Source organism: Mustela putorius, unplaced genomic scaffold, assembly GCF_011764305.1.
Source record: "Mustela putorius furo isolate JIRA1106 unplaced genomic scaffold, ASM1176430v1.1 tig00003859_pilon_pilon_pilon, whole genome shotgun sequence".
Classification (NCBI taxonomy): domain Eukaryota; kingdom Metazoa; phylum Chordata; class Mammalia; order Carnivora; family Mustelidae; genus Mustela; species Mustela putorius.
The window spans coordinates 2,959,715-2,978,781 of NW_025422011.1; the positions used below are offsets into that span (position 1 = coordinate 2,959,715).

The 19,067-nt window shown below is 58.1% G+C and overlaps 1 protein-coding gene across 1 annotated transcript; it reads left to right on the plus strand.

Moving 5' to 3' along the window:
* Positions 1 to 3,455: 3,455 nt before the first annotated feature.
* On the plus strand, positions 3,456 to 18,762 carry ALX4 (ALX homeobox 4). Its single transcript, XM_004763194.3, has 3 exons — positions 3,456 to 5,446; positions 11,785 to 11,913; positions 14,248 to 18,762. Exons 1-3 carry the CDS (start codon positions 5,051 to 5,053, stop codon positions 14,575 to 14,577), a joined length of 855 nt encoding a protein of 284 aa, XP_004763251.2. The 5' UTR covers positions 3,456 to 5,050; the 3' UTR covers positions 14,578 to 18,762.
* Positions 18,763 to 19,067: the final 305 nt, after the last annotated feature.

The following is a 19,067-nucleotide window of genomic DNA, read 5'->3' on the forward strand; positions in this document are numbered from 1 at the left end:
TCCGCACACCCATTCACAGCTGCAGGCTTGTGCCCTGTGCCTGCGGGTGTGCGTCTGTGCACAGGGGAAGAATGAGCCCACAGAGCCCTCCCGCACCCTCCTCGCTTCAGAAGTGCATCCTCTTGAAATCACAGCCATGAAAAAAAAAATCACAGTCACCCTCGGAAATCTCTCCAGGGCTTTCGTATATATAAAAAAAAAAAGTTTAGACTAGGTTAGAGTGACGTCATTGGGTTGAAACAGGACAGCAAAAAAAGGGGAATGGAAAAAAGACAGGTTTTCCATCTCTTGTATTTCTCGGAGTTCAGGCAGAGGTTGGAGGCCCTTCTGTGGCTCCTGATGTGCAATATATCTTCAAGCTAAATGCTGCTACTTCGTCAGAAGTGGTTGGTGGAGACATTGACCTAGGGTCGTCTGAAGGGCGAGCCGACCATCATGGCTGCCGTTGCAGGCAGACCTTTGGAGGGGCAGCCACTGGTCACCCTGGGTGTTTTACGTACACACATTGCTTGATTCCTCTGGGTCATCTGCGGTTTATAGCCACCTCAAGACATTCCACTGGGAAGCAGCAGATCAGGATGACCTTGCCCTGGGCCCCTGAGACAGGGACAGAGCCCCCTCCACACTGTGGGTGGGGCATCCACATGGCGCCAGTCCAGAGTCCCATTGGAAGTGGTGGTGGGGCAGCCAGAGCTGCAGGCGGGTGGTCTGGCCCAGGGGGCTCTGCTCTTGCTCAGCCTCGTGCAGCACAGTGCTCTGGTCCCTGAAGAGGGCTGGCCCAGAAGCGGGGCGACAGAGGGTCTCCCGGTGGCCTTCTCCCCACCATGGCATCATGGCGGGTACGGAGCTGGCCCCCAGCAGATCTCAGACTGGGTTCCCTGGACGTTTACGTTCTAGAGCCCCTTCCTTAAATCCCATCCCTTTGCTTCTGCGTCTGCTGCCCTGATGCTCCGTGTTTCCCGCCGGCCGCACATGGGCACATGCTCCGCCGGCCGTGTTGGTCCACTGTCTCGTCTCCTCTTGTGTCTCCTGATGCCAGCTGCTCACGGAGGCACTCGCAAATGCAAGCCCCTTTCTCCCGTGTCCTACCCACCTGTCTCCTCCTCATGTAGCAGGATGAACTGGTCCACTCGTGGGTTCAACAAGCACCTTCTGCTGGTGGCTTGCCACGGCCGGCACATGGTAGGCACACAAAGGTAGCTGCACAGACTCGGCGTTGTTTGCTTGTTAGAAATTGTCCACTTACTCTCCAGCAACTTCTCACAGCACATCTGCCATCTGCCCCATCCTGGGCGAAGCCCAGGTCCGTGACATGAGGTTCCAACTGTCCGGGAACTGATGTGCTAGAGGAAGGAATGGACACTTGGGGCTTGATTACATACTGTTCAGAAACACGGGCAGTGATGGGAGAGGCTGAGCAGAGGCCAAAGGGGTCTGTAGGGTTGTCGCAGTCTGGGAGGACTTCCTGGAGGAGCTGATACTTGATGGGATCTTGCAGGTCAGCTGGAAAGGAAGCCATTCCAGGCAGGTGACCAGAGGTGCAGGTGAGGGAGACCAAGGAAGTCAGTGGGAACCTTTGGTGAAGAGTATTTCAGCCCAAGTGGTGGGCTTCTCTGGTTCCAACGGCTGTCTTGTTGAGGAGGGCACTGCAGGGCAAGCGGGATCCTAACCCAGCACTCCTGGCCCTGGGCCACCCACCTGATTCTCCACCCAGCTCCTCAGGATTGTTCGGTCGGAGAGCAAACTGCTGGCTTTGCCCAGGCCCCAAAACCATCATGCAACCCGTCCCTAGCAGCCCCCCGTGTCAGTCTTGTTAAACTTGGGGCCAGCAGTGGGAACCTCGGCTGTTTAGACAGGAGGACAGAAGGCTCTGGGAGGTGTGGCGCCCATCTCGGGGAAGACCCGGGAGAGCCAGAGCCAAGACCAGTGAGCCAAACCTCTAGGAGACAGACGTAGGCCGGAGCTGAGGATGAATGGCAGGTGTCCTGATGGCAGTGAGCTCTCTGTCCCCACAGCCCGTGTGGCCCCACTTGCTGGAGAAGCTGCAGGGTAGAAGGAGTTTGACATAGACCTCCCCCTCCCGCCCCAAGTCTGGGATTCTTGGGGGTGAGCCATGGGACCTTGGGGCATTGTTCTTTGTCATCTAAAGTAGAGGTCCAGCCTCCCAATTTAAAGCAAAATGATCAACAGTGAAGACTGAGATGGGAAGGCTCTCTTCCCTCTTCCTTGAGGACCTGGAAGCATCAGTTTGCCAGAATTCCTTCCATCTCTAAGGCTTTCCTATTGGCCAACATTTGCCTGGACCCAGACTGGCCCCCATTCTGCTCCCCTCTTCTTGCCATTCCAGATCTTAAGGAAAGGCCCCCAGGGGTGACAAAGGCGGAGGGACACTCCGCTAGGCCGAGGCTGTGGCACACCCCTGCCTCAGGTATGCCACACTCCAGATGGGGCACGGCAGCTCCAGCTGCCGATGAGACTCTGGGATGTGAGAAGAGTCATCTGAGGTCACAGGCAGATCATGGTAGAGCCGGGCCCAAGAGCAGACCTCCTAGCTTGGTCTGGTGGTCTTTGCACACCCCGTGCTGTCTCTCCAATTCTCCCCGACTTGCTCGGTCTCAGTCGGTGTCTGGAGGGTTGAGAACCTGGATTCTTACTTCTCACCCTAGAAGACTGGACTTTCTGCTGCCCCCCAACCGGCTAAGCCTAGAACGGGGTCAACACTGAGGGGTTTCCCTCGTCGTCCTCAGAGGCTGGTCCTCGCACACCCAGGAGGAGCAAAGCAGGACTCCTTGATTATGTGAGGCCCCTGCCTTCCTCTGTCCCTACCCCTCTCTCCCTGGGAAGAGGCCCCAAGCCCACAGGGTAGAAGGAGAGGACGGGGGGGGGGAGGGGGCTAGAGGCACACATTGCCTGCTCTCTCTGGTGTGAGTTTACCCCCAGTTAAAACTCAGAGCTTGGACTGGTCCCTACAACCCTCAGTCTCTCTAGCACAGAGCTCCCCATGCAGCCCATTCCCTGTTGCTGTGCAGGGTGGTCCCAACCCCAGGCCGGATGCCAGAGGACACTCGAAAGGTCCGTGGGGTCATGGGATGGGGCCCTGAGATCGGTGCGGGGGCAGGAGGGGCAGGGGTTGCCCCCCAGTCTGGCCTCCAGGAAATTGCATAACAGAGATGTTTATTTTTGGTGAGGCTGGGTGGGATTTCTTCTCTTAAAAAAAAAAACCCAAAACATAAAACTTGTTTGTCTGCCAGCAAGATAAATATCTTCGCTGAAAGCTCTTGGCCCGGCTGCCAGCTGCAGTTTGCATAATGTTGTCACCGCAGCAGTGGCGGTATGCGTGTGCCCGGGCTCACGTGGGTGTCCTGCGTGATGCCTGGGGGCTGCCGCCCTCCCTGTGGCATCAGCGCTGCCAAGGGCCCCCTCGCATGGCCTCCCGATGCCGCGGGCGGGTCGGCTCCAAGCACTCACCTCCACCCCCTTCATCGGGGCCTCGGAGAGAGGGATGGGGCTGACAGGCAGCTGTCCCTCACCCCTTCCCAGCATTAGGGGAAGGGCACAGGGGAAGCTGGGGGGAGAGCCAGCCTACAGCCTCAGCCCCCAGGCTGCGGACGGAGTCGGGAGACCTGAGCCAGCGGCATCGTCCTGACACTCCATGCCCACCATGTGGACCTGCTCCCAGAAGAGGCACTCACACCAAACACGCGTGTGTGCGACCGTCAGAGCTTGTGCATGTGCAGGCCTTCTCCAGTGCTCCCTGGAGGCCTTACTGTAATCAGAGCTGGCGTGAGATCCTCACCACACGGGCCGGGATGGGCGGTGCAGCAGAGAAGGGCTCCCACCGGCCTCCGGACACCAGGCCAGCACCCACTGTTCGTGCACCCTGTTCGTGCACCCAGATGCTCTGGGCAGGGCCCCCCTGCTGGGAAGACTTCTCCGGGGCCAGAGTCCTCTGCAGATCGGAAGTCCATACTGGAATTGGGGATACACCGATAGGGACAGAAACCCACGTAGCCGGCGCTGTGCTAAGGGCTTTGCCTGTTGGCCTCCTTAACCCTATAGTGCCCCAGCAGGAAGAGCCTACAAGTATCTTCATCCCTATTTTACAGAGGGGATAACTGAGGCACAGAGGTTAAGTGAACTGTCCCAAGTTCACAGCTGGAGCGAGGTCCATGTGGGAGTCATACCCTCCATAGGCTCCGGAGTCCACACTCTAACCTTCACTCTGAGGCAAGCGTGTCTGCCCAGGGTGCTAACTGGGCCATTTGGACGTGGACAAGTTACTCCCTTCCCCACTCCCCACCAGCTGGCCTCCACCACCTCTTCCCTGACCTCCATAGAGCTACTGGTCCTGCCCAGCACTGGGCATCTACGAATCACCCAGTAGAGCCCCATCCTAGCAGATGGGGTGGCTGGGGGCCCAGGTCTGAGCTTAGTGTGACTCTAGTGGGGCACACACGTCAGCATCCTGGGGATGCAGATGCCCGCCCAGCTTCCCTAGTAAATGCGTCACTAGCTTCAAGCAGGCAGGACCCTGCCTGGACAGTAGGTGAAACCAGTGAAGGACAAGCGCGTGACCCCTCATGCTGGATTCTTCGGGCTGGGGATTCTTCTCCGCAACTTCCACTGAGCCCAGACAGGACCAGGCCTGGATAGGAAGGGCATTCCTGTCTGTCTCGATACCGGCCTCCTCCCTGCCCCTGCCCTGCCCTGTTGGGCCAGACATGGCTGCTGAATTAGCTCTCCCTTCCCCTGGAGATCTGAGGCACTGGATCAGCATTCCCCAGGCCCAACGCAAAAGTTCTGGCAAAGGGGGTCCTTCTAGATGGAGGAGCCCAGAGTCGGTGGGAGCAGGGATTAAAGGTCCAAGAGATCAGATTGGCTGTTCCAGAGTCATATAATGTTGATGCTAAAAAAGGTCCATTCTGAGATGATGGCAAAGTGGCTCAGAGAGGGAAACAGACTTGCCCAAGGTCACACAGCATGTTAATGGTAAGTCAGGATTAGAACCAGGAACTCCCACCCTCGCATCCAGTGTGATGCTGACAGGAGAATGGCAGGGGAGGGCTCTCCCTGTCCCTCCCTCCTCTCTTTCTTGGTTCAGTCATTGGTTTCTGACCTTGTGTCTTCCCCTTCAGCCAAAGAGAGCTCCCTGGGTGAGCCAGAGTTGCCACCCGACTCTGACACCGTGGGGATGGACAGCAGCTACCTCAGTGTGAAGGAGGCTGGAGTGAAGGGGCCCCAGGACCGGGCCAGTACCGACCTCCCCAGCCCACTGGAGAAGGCCGATTCTGAGAGCAACAAGGGCAAGAAGCGGAGGAACCGAACGACCTTCACTAGCTACCAGCTGGAGGAACTGGAGAAGGTCTTCCAGAAGACCCACTACCCCGACGTGTATGCCCGGGAGCAGCTGGCCATGAGGACAGACCTCACCGAGGCCCGTGTGCAGGTCAGTGAGGGCTCCTGGGGAGAGATTGGGAAAGCAGGGCTTTGTACCCTGGCTGGTGGCCAAAGCTGGGACCATGCGACTGTCCCTCAACCACACCAGAGCTTTCTTTACCCCAATCCAAGGACAGCCTGCCCCTTACACCACTGCTCCACACAGGGCAAGGCTACTGTTTTCCATCTGAATATCAGCCTTCTTGCTCTGGCAGGAGCAGGTACAGAAGACTGTTAGCTGTATTTCTGGGCTCTGTGTGGTCCAGGCCATTTCAAAAAGGAGAAAATGACTGGTCTCTGCCTTTGAAGGCCTATCTCTTAGGAAGAAAAGAGGATAAACCTAAAACATCTATAGCCGTCCAACAGGCAGAAACAGAGAGCAACCAGGCTTTTCTCTCTGCCCAGGACGGCTGCCTCCTCCTCCATCTTTTGACTCCCAAATCAATATACCTCCTTTGTGAAGTCTTCCTGACCACAGTAGCTAAAGCAATAGCCCCCTAACACCATCCAGCCACCAAAACACCCAACCCAACCCAACCCAACATAACCCAAACGAACACAGCCAATCCAACACAACCCAACAGAAGCCAAATAACACAGGCAACCCAACCCAACACGCTCAACACAACCCAATAGAACCCAACCCAATGCAACACAACCCAGACCAACACAGCCCAACACAACCCAAACAGCACAGCTTAACACAATGCAACAAGACCCAACCCAACACAACATAACCCAAATCAACACAGCCAACTCAACCCAACAAAACCCAAATACCACAGTCAACTCTACCTGACATGGTTCAGCACAACCCAACAGAACCCAACCCAACACAACCCAGACCAACACATTCAAAACAACCCAACTCATCCCAAATCAACATAACATAAGACAACCAAATCGGGTCACCTTCAACCACATTGTCCTGTTTTTTTTTTTCTTCTTTATAGAATTTATGACCAGCTTAAATTACTTTATGTTTGTCTCCTGTCACTATAATGTGAGTTTCTTGAGAACAGGTACCGTCTGATTGTTCATCACTGTATTCCTACCAATTAGAGAAGGCTGAACTTAGAGCAGCGAGGGCAAAAAATAAGTATTTGTAGACTGGTGGACCTCCTTTGTCCAGAGAGTTGTGTCCTCCCTCCTCACATGAAGTTAGAGCAGGAAAAGAAGCAGAGAGGAAGCAAAGACCTCTGAGTACCCAAAGCACAGGAGACAAAGTCCATGCACTAAAGCTCAGGCTTCAGCTTCACACAAATAAATGTCACGCTCAGTCTACTTTCCTACCCCAGAGTATGTTAGAAATAGCAAATGCAGTGTTGTCACATAGCGGTTTTTTCCCCCTCTAATGGGCTGAGGAAGTAAATGGCTTGACAGCATAGAGCAGTTCTTGTTTTTTTGTTATTTGTTTATTCATTTGTGTTTTTTTGTTTTTTGGTTTTTAAATAGCTTTTTTTTTTTCAAGATTTTATTTATTTGACAGGGAGAGAGAAATCACAAGTAGGCAGACAGACAGGCAGAGAGAGAGAAGGGAGGAGGCAGGCTCCCTGCGGAGCAGAGAGCCCGACGCAGGGCTCGCAGCGCAGGGCTCGCGGGGCTCGATCCCAGAACCCTGGGATCATGACCTGAGCTGAAGGCAGAGGCTTTAATCCACTGAGCCACCCAGGTGCCCCGTGTTTTTTTTGTTTTGTTTTAAAGTAGCAGCTCAGCCAGGCTCGGCTCAGTGCAGAAGTGGGCTCAGGGCAAGACAGAGCCTTCCGTTATCTGCAGGCCCCAAGGGCGCCCCCTGCTGCCTCAGTTCACTAAGGAACCTTCAGCAGAGCATTCCCAGGGCATGGGTAAAAGGTTCCTCAGTCCCAGCCATGCTCTGCGTAACAAGGCTGAGCATCTGTGACATTGTCCAGAAATGATTTCATTCAGAATGGATCATGTGAGAAAGGACCAGCCGTCACCATAACTATGCAGCCATCCAGAAACTGCGGATACCCAGACTGAAGAGTCGGGTCGTTTGGCCACAAGTTCCCGGGGTCTGGCTGCCCGTCTTGTTCCTATCCAGCGCCTGGTGAATGGTTGGGGAAGGAAGGCAGGGCATCTGAGGCTGTCCTGTCATTCCAGAAGTGTCACACACCAACTCTTTTATTTGCATCAGGATAGACTGCCATGAGACCTCACGGGCCTTGGAGTCTGGACAGAAACTCCAGAACCTGGCCTCGGCCCAGCCCGTGGATTGGGAGGAACTGAAGGAGCCGGTGGAGAAGGGGGAGGCCAGTTATGGGATGTTCCTGTGGGCACCGTGTTGGTATGGGTTTGACTGGTCCACTCTTTGCACTGTGTGTGTGTATGTGTGTGTTTGTGTTTGTGCGTGCGCACGCACACGTGTTCCTTACAAGAGGATGGGAGCGCCTGAGAGTTGAATTTACTTAGTAACAAAAGAAGGACGGCTCTTCTAGGACAAACATGGAAATGACACTGGGCCATAGAGAACATTTTTCAGGTGCCATCACACGGCCAAAGCCGAGTGTTCCCTCTGCGCGTGCACACATACCCTTTTATGCCTACTTTCAAACCAGATTTATTAATGTCACCGAAAACCAAGAACAGTGTCATGAAATAGGCAGGTAATTAGGTCAGACATTGAGGCTAAGAATCATGGCTGCCACTGAGCACAAATTTCAACCCTGAGCTTCCTGGCAGCCAAGGCAGAAAGGGAAATGTTGATGTGTTGCATATCTTCTCATCTAAGGGGAGGAGATAGGAATATAGAACATTAGTGCTGGAAAGGATCATCGATCTGGTCTTCTGGTTTTATAATAAGTAGGAAGAGGCCCACAGGTGGGACGTGATCACCTGTGGTCAGGTGACTCCAGAACAGTGACTCAGTGGCAGGGCTGAGACTAGAATCCAGGACTCCTGAGCTCCAGCCCATGTTTCTTTTACTTCAGTTGGCTCTGCCAGGACATGGGCCATATTGTTCTGAGACTTTTCTTTGTATAAAGGCAGCAGGGTGGGTGGGACTTCCATGTGCGTCAGACCTCTGGCTCGAGCCTGGCAGTGCCCTGAGGTTTGGGGGGAGTGGCGGTAGAACCCCCCGCCTGCCGCTGCTGGGTCTGTTCAGGGCCTTTACTCAGCTGGTGGGAAGCCAGGTGCCTGGCGTAGAGTGGCGCTGGGGACAGGGAGGGGGGTGGGCGGCTCCAAGATGGACCTTTCCTGGGAAGAAGCTCGGGGTTTGGCCCTGCTCCAGGGGCTGCAGGGGCCTCTCTCTGCTGTCTGGGATTCCGATCTCCGCAGCTGGTGTCTGAAGACAATAAGACAGAGGCCTCCCCGCCCTGGGCCACCCCGCCCTGGCCCCAGATGGGCTGCGGTTACTGAGGCCCCCGCCAAGACGGTTGGTTCCTTGGGGAGAAGCCTGTGCTGAGCAGGCCCAGGCCAGGGTGGGCCAGGAGCGGGGTGGTCCTGGGGCGCGACATGCAGACTGGAAGGCTGGACCTCGTGGTCCCCTCTCTGCCCTGGGGCTGTCCTGTGGAGACAGACTGGGGCCGCAGAGCCCGGAGGCACAGAGCATCTGTGAAGAGCTCTCAGAGCGCCAGGCTCCAGGAGCCGGAGCTGGAAGGATGGCCGCGCCTCATCTCCAGGCCCTCCACCGTGAGCTCAGAGGGGTCCTGAGGATGCCCGGCCGCCACCCAAGCTGGGGGCCTTGAGGCTTGAGGCTGTAGATCCCCGGGGCTTGCTCAGCAGAAGAGTCTCAGCCCTGTACAGGAACAGGTCCAGGGCTGCAGGCAAGGCGGGGGTGCTTGGGTGTTTCAGCGGCCCCTCAGCCTTGCCTCCCACCTCCCGAAGTTTCTGGGTCTTTAACCCTCCCGTACATCCCTGGGCCTGGCCCTCCTCCACTCCCATCCCAAAGACAGCACCATCTCTGCCGGTGCTTCCCGGCTCCTCAGCTGTCTTCCCAGATAACCCAGCACCCCCCGCTGCCACTCCCCCATGCTCAGCTCCAGCCCCCGCATTCCATCTCTCCCCACTCTGCTCCTCCTCCCACTTCTGGGACCGGCTGCCCCCCTCCCCGTGCAGTGCCCACCCCCCCCAGCCTGTCCAGAGCCTGCCAGATACCTCTACTGGCACCCATCCACCTGCCACTCCCGGCAATACCCCCCACCCCAGTGGCGGCCACGGACACTTTTCCTCACCTTTTCCCCCCCAGCCCCCAAGAAAGAATGGAGCCATATATCTTGATGCCTCCAGTGGGCTTCTCCCCTCCCCCTGGCGTCCCCCCCAGCAAACCCTGGGAGGCTGAGGAAGGAGCGGAAAGACGGAGCTAAGCCTGCAGGAAATTAAACATGAAATGAAAACAAGCTCCTCTGATTCATTCTCTCATCCTGGCCCCCGCCCCCCATTCCAGGCCACTGATAAAGGGGGATCCCGTTTCAGCGGCGCAGAGAGGAGACCCGATCTGCCCTTGGCTCTCAGCGGGAGGCCTGGGCCTGGACCCCAGGAGCCCCCGGAGGCAAAGGGGCCCAGGAGGCTCTGGAGCAGGGGCTGATGCGTCTCCTACACCAGCCTCAAGACAGGGAGGCAGGATGGCCCTCAAAGCAATACCAGCCCGTGTGTGTGTGTGTGTGTGTGTGTGTGTGTGTGAGAGACACTTGTGCACACACACATGCATCCTTGGAACCAGAGAGGGAAACCTGAGGTGCAACCCCACACTCACTCCCTGCCTTCACCCTCCCCACACTCACATGAGTCATGCACACCCCAGCTTCTTTTCCTTTTAGCAAAAGACAGCAAGAAAGGTCAGGAGCTATAAATAAGCAAGAGCCAAGTACTCTTCAGAACTCTCTGACAGCATTTCTCAGCTCTCACCTGCTGTTCTGTGAGGCGCCACCACTGTGAGGACATTAGTACAGATATTGGCCCCATTTTCCAGATGCAAAAACTGAGGCCAGTGACAATGCCTGCGCGGGAATGGGCGCTTGGTGGCGCAGCTACGCTAGAAGCCAGGAAGGGCTGAGCAGGCTCTGGGCTGCCGTGAGGGAGCCCTCCCGCCTCCGGCCGGGCTCCTTCTCTCTCCTCTGAGGACATCCTTTGTGCCTTCAGCAAGGCTGCCAGCAGGCTGCCTGTGGGGGGCCGTTGGGGTGTGCCCACTTGTGCCTGAGGCTGCTGGCAGGGACACATCCTGTCCCACTGACAGAAACCTCCCTCTGGGCATCTCCGAGGCCTGCCTTTGACTCAACCTGAAGCCATCTGGGGTCTGGCAGCTGATCCCTCCCCTCCTCACACCCTTTCCCACCTGTCCTGCCCCCCAGATCCCAAGTCTCGGGGCAGGGCAAGTAGGCCCCCAGCCTAGCTCTTGCCCATGAAGCCTGGGAAAGCTCTCAGCCTGTCGGAAGTGTTGCTGTGAAGGGCCCAACGGCGCCACCTCCACCCATCAGAGACCACCCTCCCCACAAAGGCCCCACCCCAGCCAACACCCCACCAGCCCCCGCTCAGGGACAGGTAGGTTTTCACCCCTCCTCGGAGTCAGGACACCCTCTGCATGAGACCTCGCAGTGGCCACCTTTAGGGACCACACCAAGAGCCAACCACTTGGCTGGGCATCAAGGCCCTCTACAGTCTGACCTCTGTGTCCACAGGTCTCTCTCTCCCGCCGCCTGCTAGCTGGTCAGCATGGCCTCCTGGGGTCTCCTGAGCCTGCCCTGCTGTGTCTACACTAGGACACAGCCCCAGGCCTCTCCTCCACAAAGCCATCCCTGACGGCCTCTGCTGCCCAGCTGAACCCCTGTTCTCCACAGGAACTTCAGCACAGGGGGCCTGAGTGGGGACACTTTCCAACATGAAGGCAGCAGAGAGGCTTTAGCTAGGTAGGAATGCGGGTTCTGGGCCACCAGACAGGCCCCAAGGAACCATGGAGCTGGTGGAAAATTATGGCCAGACTGTGTGTGTGTCTGTGTATATGTGTATGAGCGTCTAGAGAAAGATTTTCTAGAGGAGCTGTCACACCTTTGGTCAGGTTCCCCTCAGGAGTCCGTGTCCTGAGGCAGGTCAGGCCATGCTGGGGTGGGGTTGGTTAGATGACCCCGAGGAGGACCAGTGACATGATGCGTGGGTGTGACACCTGCAGCTCGGAATGATAGAGTCTGACTCAAGATCACACTGTGGGTAGTTGGGGCTAAGCTTGCCTTCCCGACTCTGAGCACTGATTATTCTAGATTGTGAGCTTTGAGGCAGAAGGCTGAAGCAGATCCTTCCCTGCAGCTTCACGGCCCCAACCTGGCTCTAAGACAGGTGCAGGGCTCCAGGGAATGATTGGTACTACCTGAGCTCCAGAACAATCGCTCTGTCCCGTAGGTCTGGTTCCAGAACCGGAGGGCCAAGTGGAGAAAGAGGGAGCGTTTCGGACAGATGCAGCAGGTTCGAACCCACTTCTCCGCTGCCTATGAGCTGCCCCTCCTCACCCGGGCGGAGAACTATGCCCAGGTAAGTGCCAGCCCCGGGCTCCAGGAGTGGGCATCTCAGATGGGACTCATCAAGCGCAGGCGCGGGCCTGGTCACCCCAGAATGTGGGAGGCTTGGGCCGTTCCTGCCTACCTCGCGTGCTGACTCGGGCTTGGCTGGGCGTTTAGGGATGGGCAGGCCCGGACGGAGAGGGTGGGTTTCTCCTCTGCCGCATTTGCCCCTTTTGCTGCGGGCTTCGGAAGCGAGTCAAGGTGCCGACCAAGGCCTCCAGGGCAGTGGGAGACGCTCCTGGTGAACATTGGAGGTCTGAGCCCTGAGCGGGGCTGTCCTCTGGCTCCAGACCTTTCTCACTTCAGACAAGTCACGAGCTCTAAGCCTCAGTTTCTTCTGAAAAATGGACACGACGGAAGTACCCACCCAGCTCTTTCGTGAGGTTGTGGAAAGGCCAAAATTAGACAACACAGAAGTGCTTCGGGGATTAAACAGCTGGATAAAGGGCGCTGTGCACCCTCAGCTCTCCCAGCGGCTGTGTCGTACCCCGTCCTCCCCTCTGTCCCCTGCTATCAGCCTGTCTCCGCTCTAGTGGCAGCAGAGTCTCCAGGGCAGTGCAGGGGTGAGAAGGAGTGTGAGCAGTGGCCGACCCTGGGGCATCTGCAGAGATGTCTTCCCGGCCAGGTGCACTTGTCACAGCCCACAGCCTGCCCGGCAGAGGGGACTGTTGCCTCCCTCAGGCCTCTTGGTGACGGTGGCAGCAAGGCCTCTGCCTTGAGCCCGAGCCCGGCCCCACCCAGCAGTGAACTAGTGGCGGCGCAGGCCTTCCTGTTTCCTTTAAGACCCACTGTCCCGGAGCCCTGCTGTCCCCCACCCAGCCTCTGGACACCCCTCCCCGGCCCCCACCAGCTCTGCCCCTCCCCCTGCCAGGATTCATGTGGCAGGGGTCAGGGGTCAGGCCTGGGGTGAGGCTGAGGAATGTGGGGTGCCACACACACACACACACACACGCACACACACCTCTCACCCTCAGCTCCTGCTGCACACTTGCATCTCTCCTGCTCTCTGTCCTGGGAGAACGGGCCCCTGGCTTGACTCCTGGGTCTGGATTTCCACTGCCTGAGCTCCCTGCTGGAGCGGAGGCAGGGGTGAGGGGCCGGGGCAAGAGGTCCAAGACAGGGCGGGCTCTTCCCTCCCACCTGCAGCACCACATATCACACACCTCTTGACGGAGGGGAAGGGAAAGGCCCCTGATTGCCCATCGCTCCAGCTGGGAGCAATGTGGTCGGGCCAATGGGCCAGTGGTTCTTGTTGCCATGACAATGCCCCATGAGACTTGGGGGCCGAGCTCCCCCTTCATTCCGCTTTCGAGTGCCTTCCCTGAGTAGACTACAAACATGGGCAGGGAGGAGAGCAGGCCAGCAGAAGCCGCTTGAGGGTCCCCTGTAACCCACACACAGCGCTGAGAGGGCTTGTCTCCTCTGGTCCCACTCAGCCTGTCCCCAGCCCCTGCAGCCCAGATCTGCCTCCAGTCCACCCCCGCGTGCTGCCTGAGCACCTCTCTCTCTCACACACACACACACACACACACACGCACACGTGCACATACACACACACACACACACACACACACACCCTGGCCTGTGGCATCTGGCCTGGCTCTATCCGTTCACACACGGACACTCACCACGTCCTGAGGCAGCCCCTTTTCTTCCTAAGTAAGTTTCTGGAGCCTCGAGGACACAGCACTTGGAAGCTCAGCCACTGGTCTGGACACCGGGGAGAGGAGGCCCCGCTGCCCAGCTCTGCCCCCGCCATGCCACAGCCTGCCAGCCCAGAGCCCACGTTCCCAACACCAGAGCCCTCTGAGTTCAGGTCGGCTCCCGTTTCTCAGGTACCTGGGATGCCCCAGGCCTGGTGAGGAATCACAGGAGAGGGGGACAGTCGCTGACCTCCAGGGGCCATGGAGGGAGAGATGAAGCCGGCCACTGCATCTCAAATTTGGAAGTCAGCTGGCTGAGGCGGGAGCTGCCCTCAGCGGCTTGGCCGTGCCCTAAAGGCAGCCCTTGACCAAGTGTGATGTTCAGTCCCGAAAACCACTTCTGTCTGCGGGGAGCAGAGGAGCCAAAGCACAGAACCCGAGCCCTTCCAGGTCCGGATGGCCATCAAGGTTTTGAGAGGCTCCCGGGTGAACACCCAAGCATGATTTCGTCATAACGATGGGCTTGTGAGCAGGGCGAGGTCGTGGGGGGCGGGGGGGGAGGAGGTACGCGGCAGCGCCCCTCCCCCACCATGTGCCCGCCACGCCCACGCCTGCCCCTAACGCCAGCCGGCCTGTGACAGCTCTCCCTTCCCTCTCCCCAGATTCAGAACCCATCCTGGATCGGCAACAATGGGGCTGCCTCACCGGTGCCAGCCTGTGTGGTCCCCTGTGACCCGGTACCTGCCTGCATGTCCCCTCATACCCACCCCCCCGGCTCCGGGGCCAGCGGTGTCACCGACTTCCTGAGCGTCTCCGGGGCTGGCAGCCACGTGGGCCAGACACACATGGGAGGCCTGTTCGGAGCGGCGGGCCTCAGCCCGGGCCTCAACGGCTACGAGCTCAACGGGGAGCCGGACCGCAAGACCTCGAGCATCGCGGCCCTGCGCATGAAGGCCAAGGAGCACAGTGCGGCCATCTCTTGGGCCACATGACAGGGCACCTCTCGGCCTGTCCCCATGCCCTCCCCTGCCTTGGGGCACTGGCCACGCCCACGCTTCCTGGGCCCCCAGCCTCCCATTCGACTGTCCTCTTAGGAACCTGGCCTGGGCCAGGGGCCTGGCCCTCAGCACTTTCAGCCACCCCGAGTGTGAGGCCCTGTGGACCGCTGGGAGGTTAGGGGGCAGCAGGTCCCACCTGCCTGGGCCCCGAGGTGGAGCCCCTGCTCCTGGCCGGAGGCAGTGGAGGAAGCCAGGTGCCCAAGTTTTGCAGCTTTGCCTCCATTATAAGCTGAAGACCCTTTCTTCCCACCCCTGCTCCCCTGCCCTGCCCGATTTGAGGGTTGAGTCAAGGCTAGGTTCCCATCCAGACCGAGCAAACACGTCCGTCCTTCCCTCAGCCATGTGGTCCCCTGGCTACCGGGCCAGTGAGTTTGTCTGAAGTCCGGAGTCCTGCTCTTCAGGGTCCTGCAGAGTCGCCCTCCTGCCGCGCCCGCCCCCCGTTTCTCCTCTTAAAGCCCTGACCCCCTGGGCCCAAGGCACCCGCCTCACCTCCACCCACCCTGGCCGTCCCCTGTGCTGGACCCACCTGGAGGGCTGGACAGAACAGGAGAGGAGCTGAAGAATCCTGCTGGCATCCAGCAGTGCTGGCGTCTGGGAACGTGGACAGTCCCCGAGGGGGCAGGCTCTGGATCTCAGTGAACACTGCGAGGGGAGGACCCAGACCACCCACAGTACCCACGGTGCTGGAAGGAGAAAAGCTTCTAGAGAGAGGAAGAGCTGCAGGGAGGTGTCCAGGAAGGGGCAGGGACTCAGGCACTCACATCCGCTCTCCTGACCGCCCGACGCCCCACAACCCGCAGGCCGACTGTTCCAGAGGGCAGGTCTGGGCAGCTTTGTTTTCTAGCCAGCCAGGCCCCTCCTGGAGGACCTGGAGACGCCTGTCCCTTCCCCCACCCATTCTGGTCGCTTGCCAGCGCTGCTGAGCAGTGTCCTGGTGTGGAAGGACTTACACCTCGGAACACAGAGTAGGGCCTGGAGTCATGTTGGCAGAAGGGGTTGAGAACGGCGTGCGAAATTAGCTAACGGATGTGTGCTCACGCTCGGCCTCTCGGTCCCCACACTGCCTCAGGCTGCCTGTCCCCTGTCAGCCATCCCTGGAGCGGCACCCTACCTTCCCAGGATCCCCCACAGTGGGTGGGGACCCCATGTTCTACCAGGCGAAGGCAGAGAGGGCCTGCTCTTGGACTTCATCCCTAGGGAATCCGAAATCTCAGCCCCTCCCTCTCACCAGCCTCTAGAAGGGCTGGTGGGCGCCTCTCCTCTGGGTCACTTGCTCTGTCCCGGATGTGGGGGGCAGGATGCCGTCCAGAAGCCGTGTCCCTCCCTGCGGGAAGGTGCTTCCTTCTGGGGAGGAACTCCACACCTGCCTGACTGGAGACGAGCAGCTCGAGTTTTGGTACCAGATTCAGCTGTCACCTAAGCTTGTGGTACCCAGTCCCTGTCCTCTGGGGCCACCCTTTAGAGCCCAAGATGCCCCTCCAGTGAGCAGCCCCTGGGGACAAGTGCTCGCCTTTCCTACCTTCTACCTTGATCCTGTCCGGGTGGAGGGTTAAGTCCAGCAGAGTTGGGGGCCTGTACACAGGACAGCCTCTTGGCTTGGGTGGAGGGTGAGATCCTTTCCCCTTGAGCTGCTCGAGGCTTAAAAGGAATCATGGTCCCCACCTCTGCCTTGTGCTCCCATCTGCCGTGGAAACAGGCCTGGGGAAGGATCTGGTTTTGGCCTCCCTTGTTAAGAGTCAGACCTCTTTGTGAACCATAGCTCTAACACTGATCTTCTAGAAGCGATCTTGGACGTGAAGTTAAATGTTGGTTTTAAATGATCCATATAGCTGAGGATATTGGAATGACTCTTAGGGAGTCTTTTCCAGTTCTGAGGTTCACTGAAATAATTCAGGCTCCCCAAATCTAGGGAGGGAAAGGGAGAATCATTCCCTGGGAATCATTCCCTGTCTTTCCCTTAAGGGCTCCGGTAGCTGGCAAGGACAAGGGAGGAACCCTCGTCATACCATGTTCTCACCCAGGAGGGGATCCACACAGAGGGATGGAGAACTGAGAGATCCCCAGAGGAGGAGGGGAGGGGGCTCTAGGCAGAGTCTTCTGGAAGGGACCCCTGGTGCTCAAGCCTTCTATCTGACTGCTTTCTGACTGGGCTAGACCAAAGTCAGACAAATTTCAACAAAAAGCTCAAGAAGAAAAAGCCTCTAATAGAGGGAAGCCCTGTGGTTCTGGCTGCCCTTCCCACCCACACAGCCAAGTATTTATGATTAAAATGTCCGTGTGAAATGTGCCTGTTCACCTCCCCACAGGTAGCTTCCTGCCCCAGGCCCCCAGGGCCGGCCCAACGCTCCGAGAATCATAGGACCTGGAGCTGGGAGGGACATAAAGACCCTCTACTTAGTGTGGTCCCTTCCCAACGGCGAGGAGAAGGTCGTGGCCGCGGTGGGGGAGGGCCAAGGGGGGGTGACAGGGTGACTGGGTGAGCAGGGCACACGCGTGGCCTTAGCCCGCAGCGGGTGGCGTGGCCTCCTGCAGCCTCTCCACTCCCTGCTGGCCGTCCTCCCTCTCCTCAGCCTTCCCTCTGCTGCCTTCCCAGTGGGCAGCGAGGCCCAGACCTCCCAGAGCAGGAGGCGGCCCTGCGGCGGCCCCCGCGAGCTTGGGGGGAACCCTCGGGGGCTGGCTGGCTTCCTCAGGCGTGAGGGCTCAGGCAGGCGGGCACAGAGGAGCGCCAGCCGGCTCTGGGGGCCACCACGAAGCACATAAGCTGCAGGGGTGAGGCTTCCCTTTGGCTCCGGGCCTCAGGTCTCACAGAGCCAGAGATGCGAACCCGAGGCGGCCTCCTCGATGCTGAGGGGACGTCCGGGCCCCCCTGGGAACAGGCCCAGGCAGCCGGGGCTTGACATGAAGGTGCTGCTACCGCCCTCAGCGGCCCTCTTGGCTCCCGGAAGGTGCGAGAGAAGCGGGCTCTGGGGGCACACGACGAGGCTTGTGCCCGCATCCTAGATGGCACTGGCGGGACACGGACTTCGTAACCTTTCTTGAATCCTTTCAACTATACTTGATTCTCGGTTCTGGCTACCACGCCTCCAGCTCGGGCAAGCAAGGTGGCAGGGTGGGTTCAAAGACTCTGCAGGGGGAGGGGGTACAGCCGTCCCGAGGTGGGTCCCCAGAGGCAATGGCCACATGGGGCCCCGCTCCAGGGCCCCCCGCCCGCCCTGTTTTCGGTGGGGTAGCCAAGAGGAGCTTGTCCATGAAAGCTACCGTGTGTCTCGCTCAGGCAGCCATTCTCTCTCGGGGCCGGGTTGGGGGACACTGTCAAGTAGGACACTCCGGGACCTCTGGTCTGCTTGATGGCCCTGTCAGGGCCAAAGGCAAACAAGACTAGCTGGGGGATGATGGTTGCCAGGCTGGCCCCCAGGATAAGCATCAAGAGAAAAATGAGAAGACCACGAGAGCCCTACTTCCAAAGTCACAACAACCCCGCTCCCCTTCGCCGAGGCTGCCGCAGGGAGGAACAGTCTTCTGGCCAGGCGAGCATGACCTAGCCCCACCCTCCCCTCCTCCCCTTCACTCACACACATAGAGCTAGGCCTTTATACTACTGATTTTGAGGGACAGTGTTCAATGCCTGATGATCTGTTTGGATGTGCAGTGGTGGCAAAGAGAGCTGAGCGCTCCAAGGAACGGGAACCTCGGCCAACACTGACTGTTCTCATTGTAAGATATTTTAACCCTGTATAAACGCAACTTTTCCTTTAGCTTAATGGCCTGGGGTGGAATATTAAAAAATATATATATTAAAGATACATTAAAAATTCAGAAAAAAAATGTTTAAAAAAAAATGAGGTCAGTTCCATAAAGTTTTACTGCCTTATAGCACCATGTAACGACATTATAGCAAACTATTAAAAGAATCATTTCTTGCCTTTTAAAGTAAGTTATTGCACTTACATCTTCTTGGGGGAGGGGAGGAATATTGACGAGAAGGGGACTAGGGCCTAGGCTTGGGGCCGAAAGGCTCGGGTGGCAAGCGCTGGGCGTTCTGGTGCACCCTTCGCTGGGCACAGCCCACACTGTGTGTTCGGTCGGTGTTTGCAATAAACTCCTCCTTCCTCCTCTCAACTGGGACCTGTCTGTTTTGTTCCTGACTTGTGACAGATGAAATGTGATCAGAGGGGCCTCTGAAATCTCACATTAATTGAAGTCGGCAAAAAATACTAACAGTGCCCTTTTGAACTGCTGACACAGTACAGAATGGATTACCAGGGCTAGATTAACAACAGGTGGCCAGGACTCCTGCACAGAGAGGGGGCGCTTGGCCTGCAAGGGTCGGGGACAGCCCCCCTTCGTCTCAGTGGACCTGCCTGCACACCAAGGCAAGCTGGGGGGGGAGGACGTTGGGTGGGGGGCGGGGACCCGAGTCTGCT

What these genes read in the sequence shown, in the direction of transcription:
- ALX4 (XM_004763194.3), top strand. Translation starts at nt 5,051, where the DNA reads ATGGCAGGGGAGGGCTCTCCCTGTCCCTCCCTCCTCTCTTTCTTGGTT. An exon ending in TCACCGAGGCCCGTGTGCAG is followed by an intron (nt 5,447 to 11,784) that starts GTCAGTGAGGGC and finishes TCTGTCCCGTAG; the next exon opens with GTCTGGTTCCAGAACCGGAG. An exon ending in GGGCGGAGAACTATGCCCAG is followed by an intron (nt 11,914 to 14,247) that starts GTAAGTGCCAGC and finishes CCCTCTCCCCAG; the next exon opens with ATTCAGAACCCATCCTGGAT.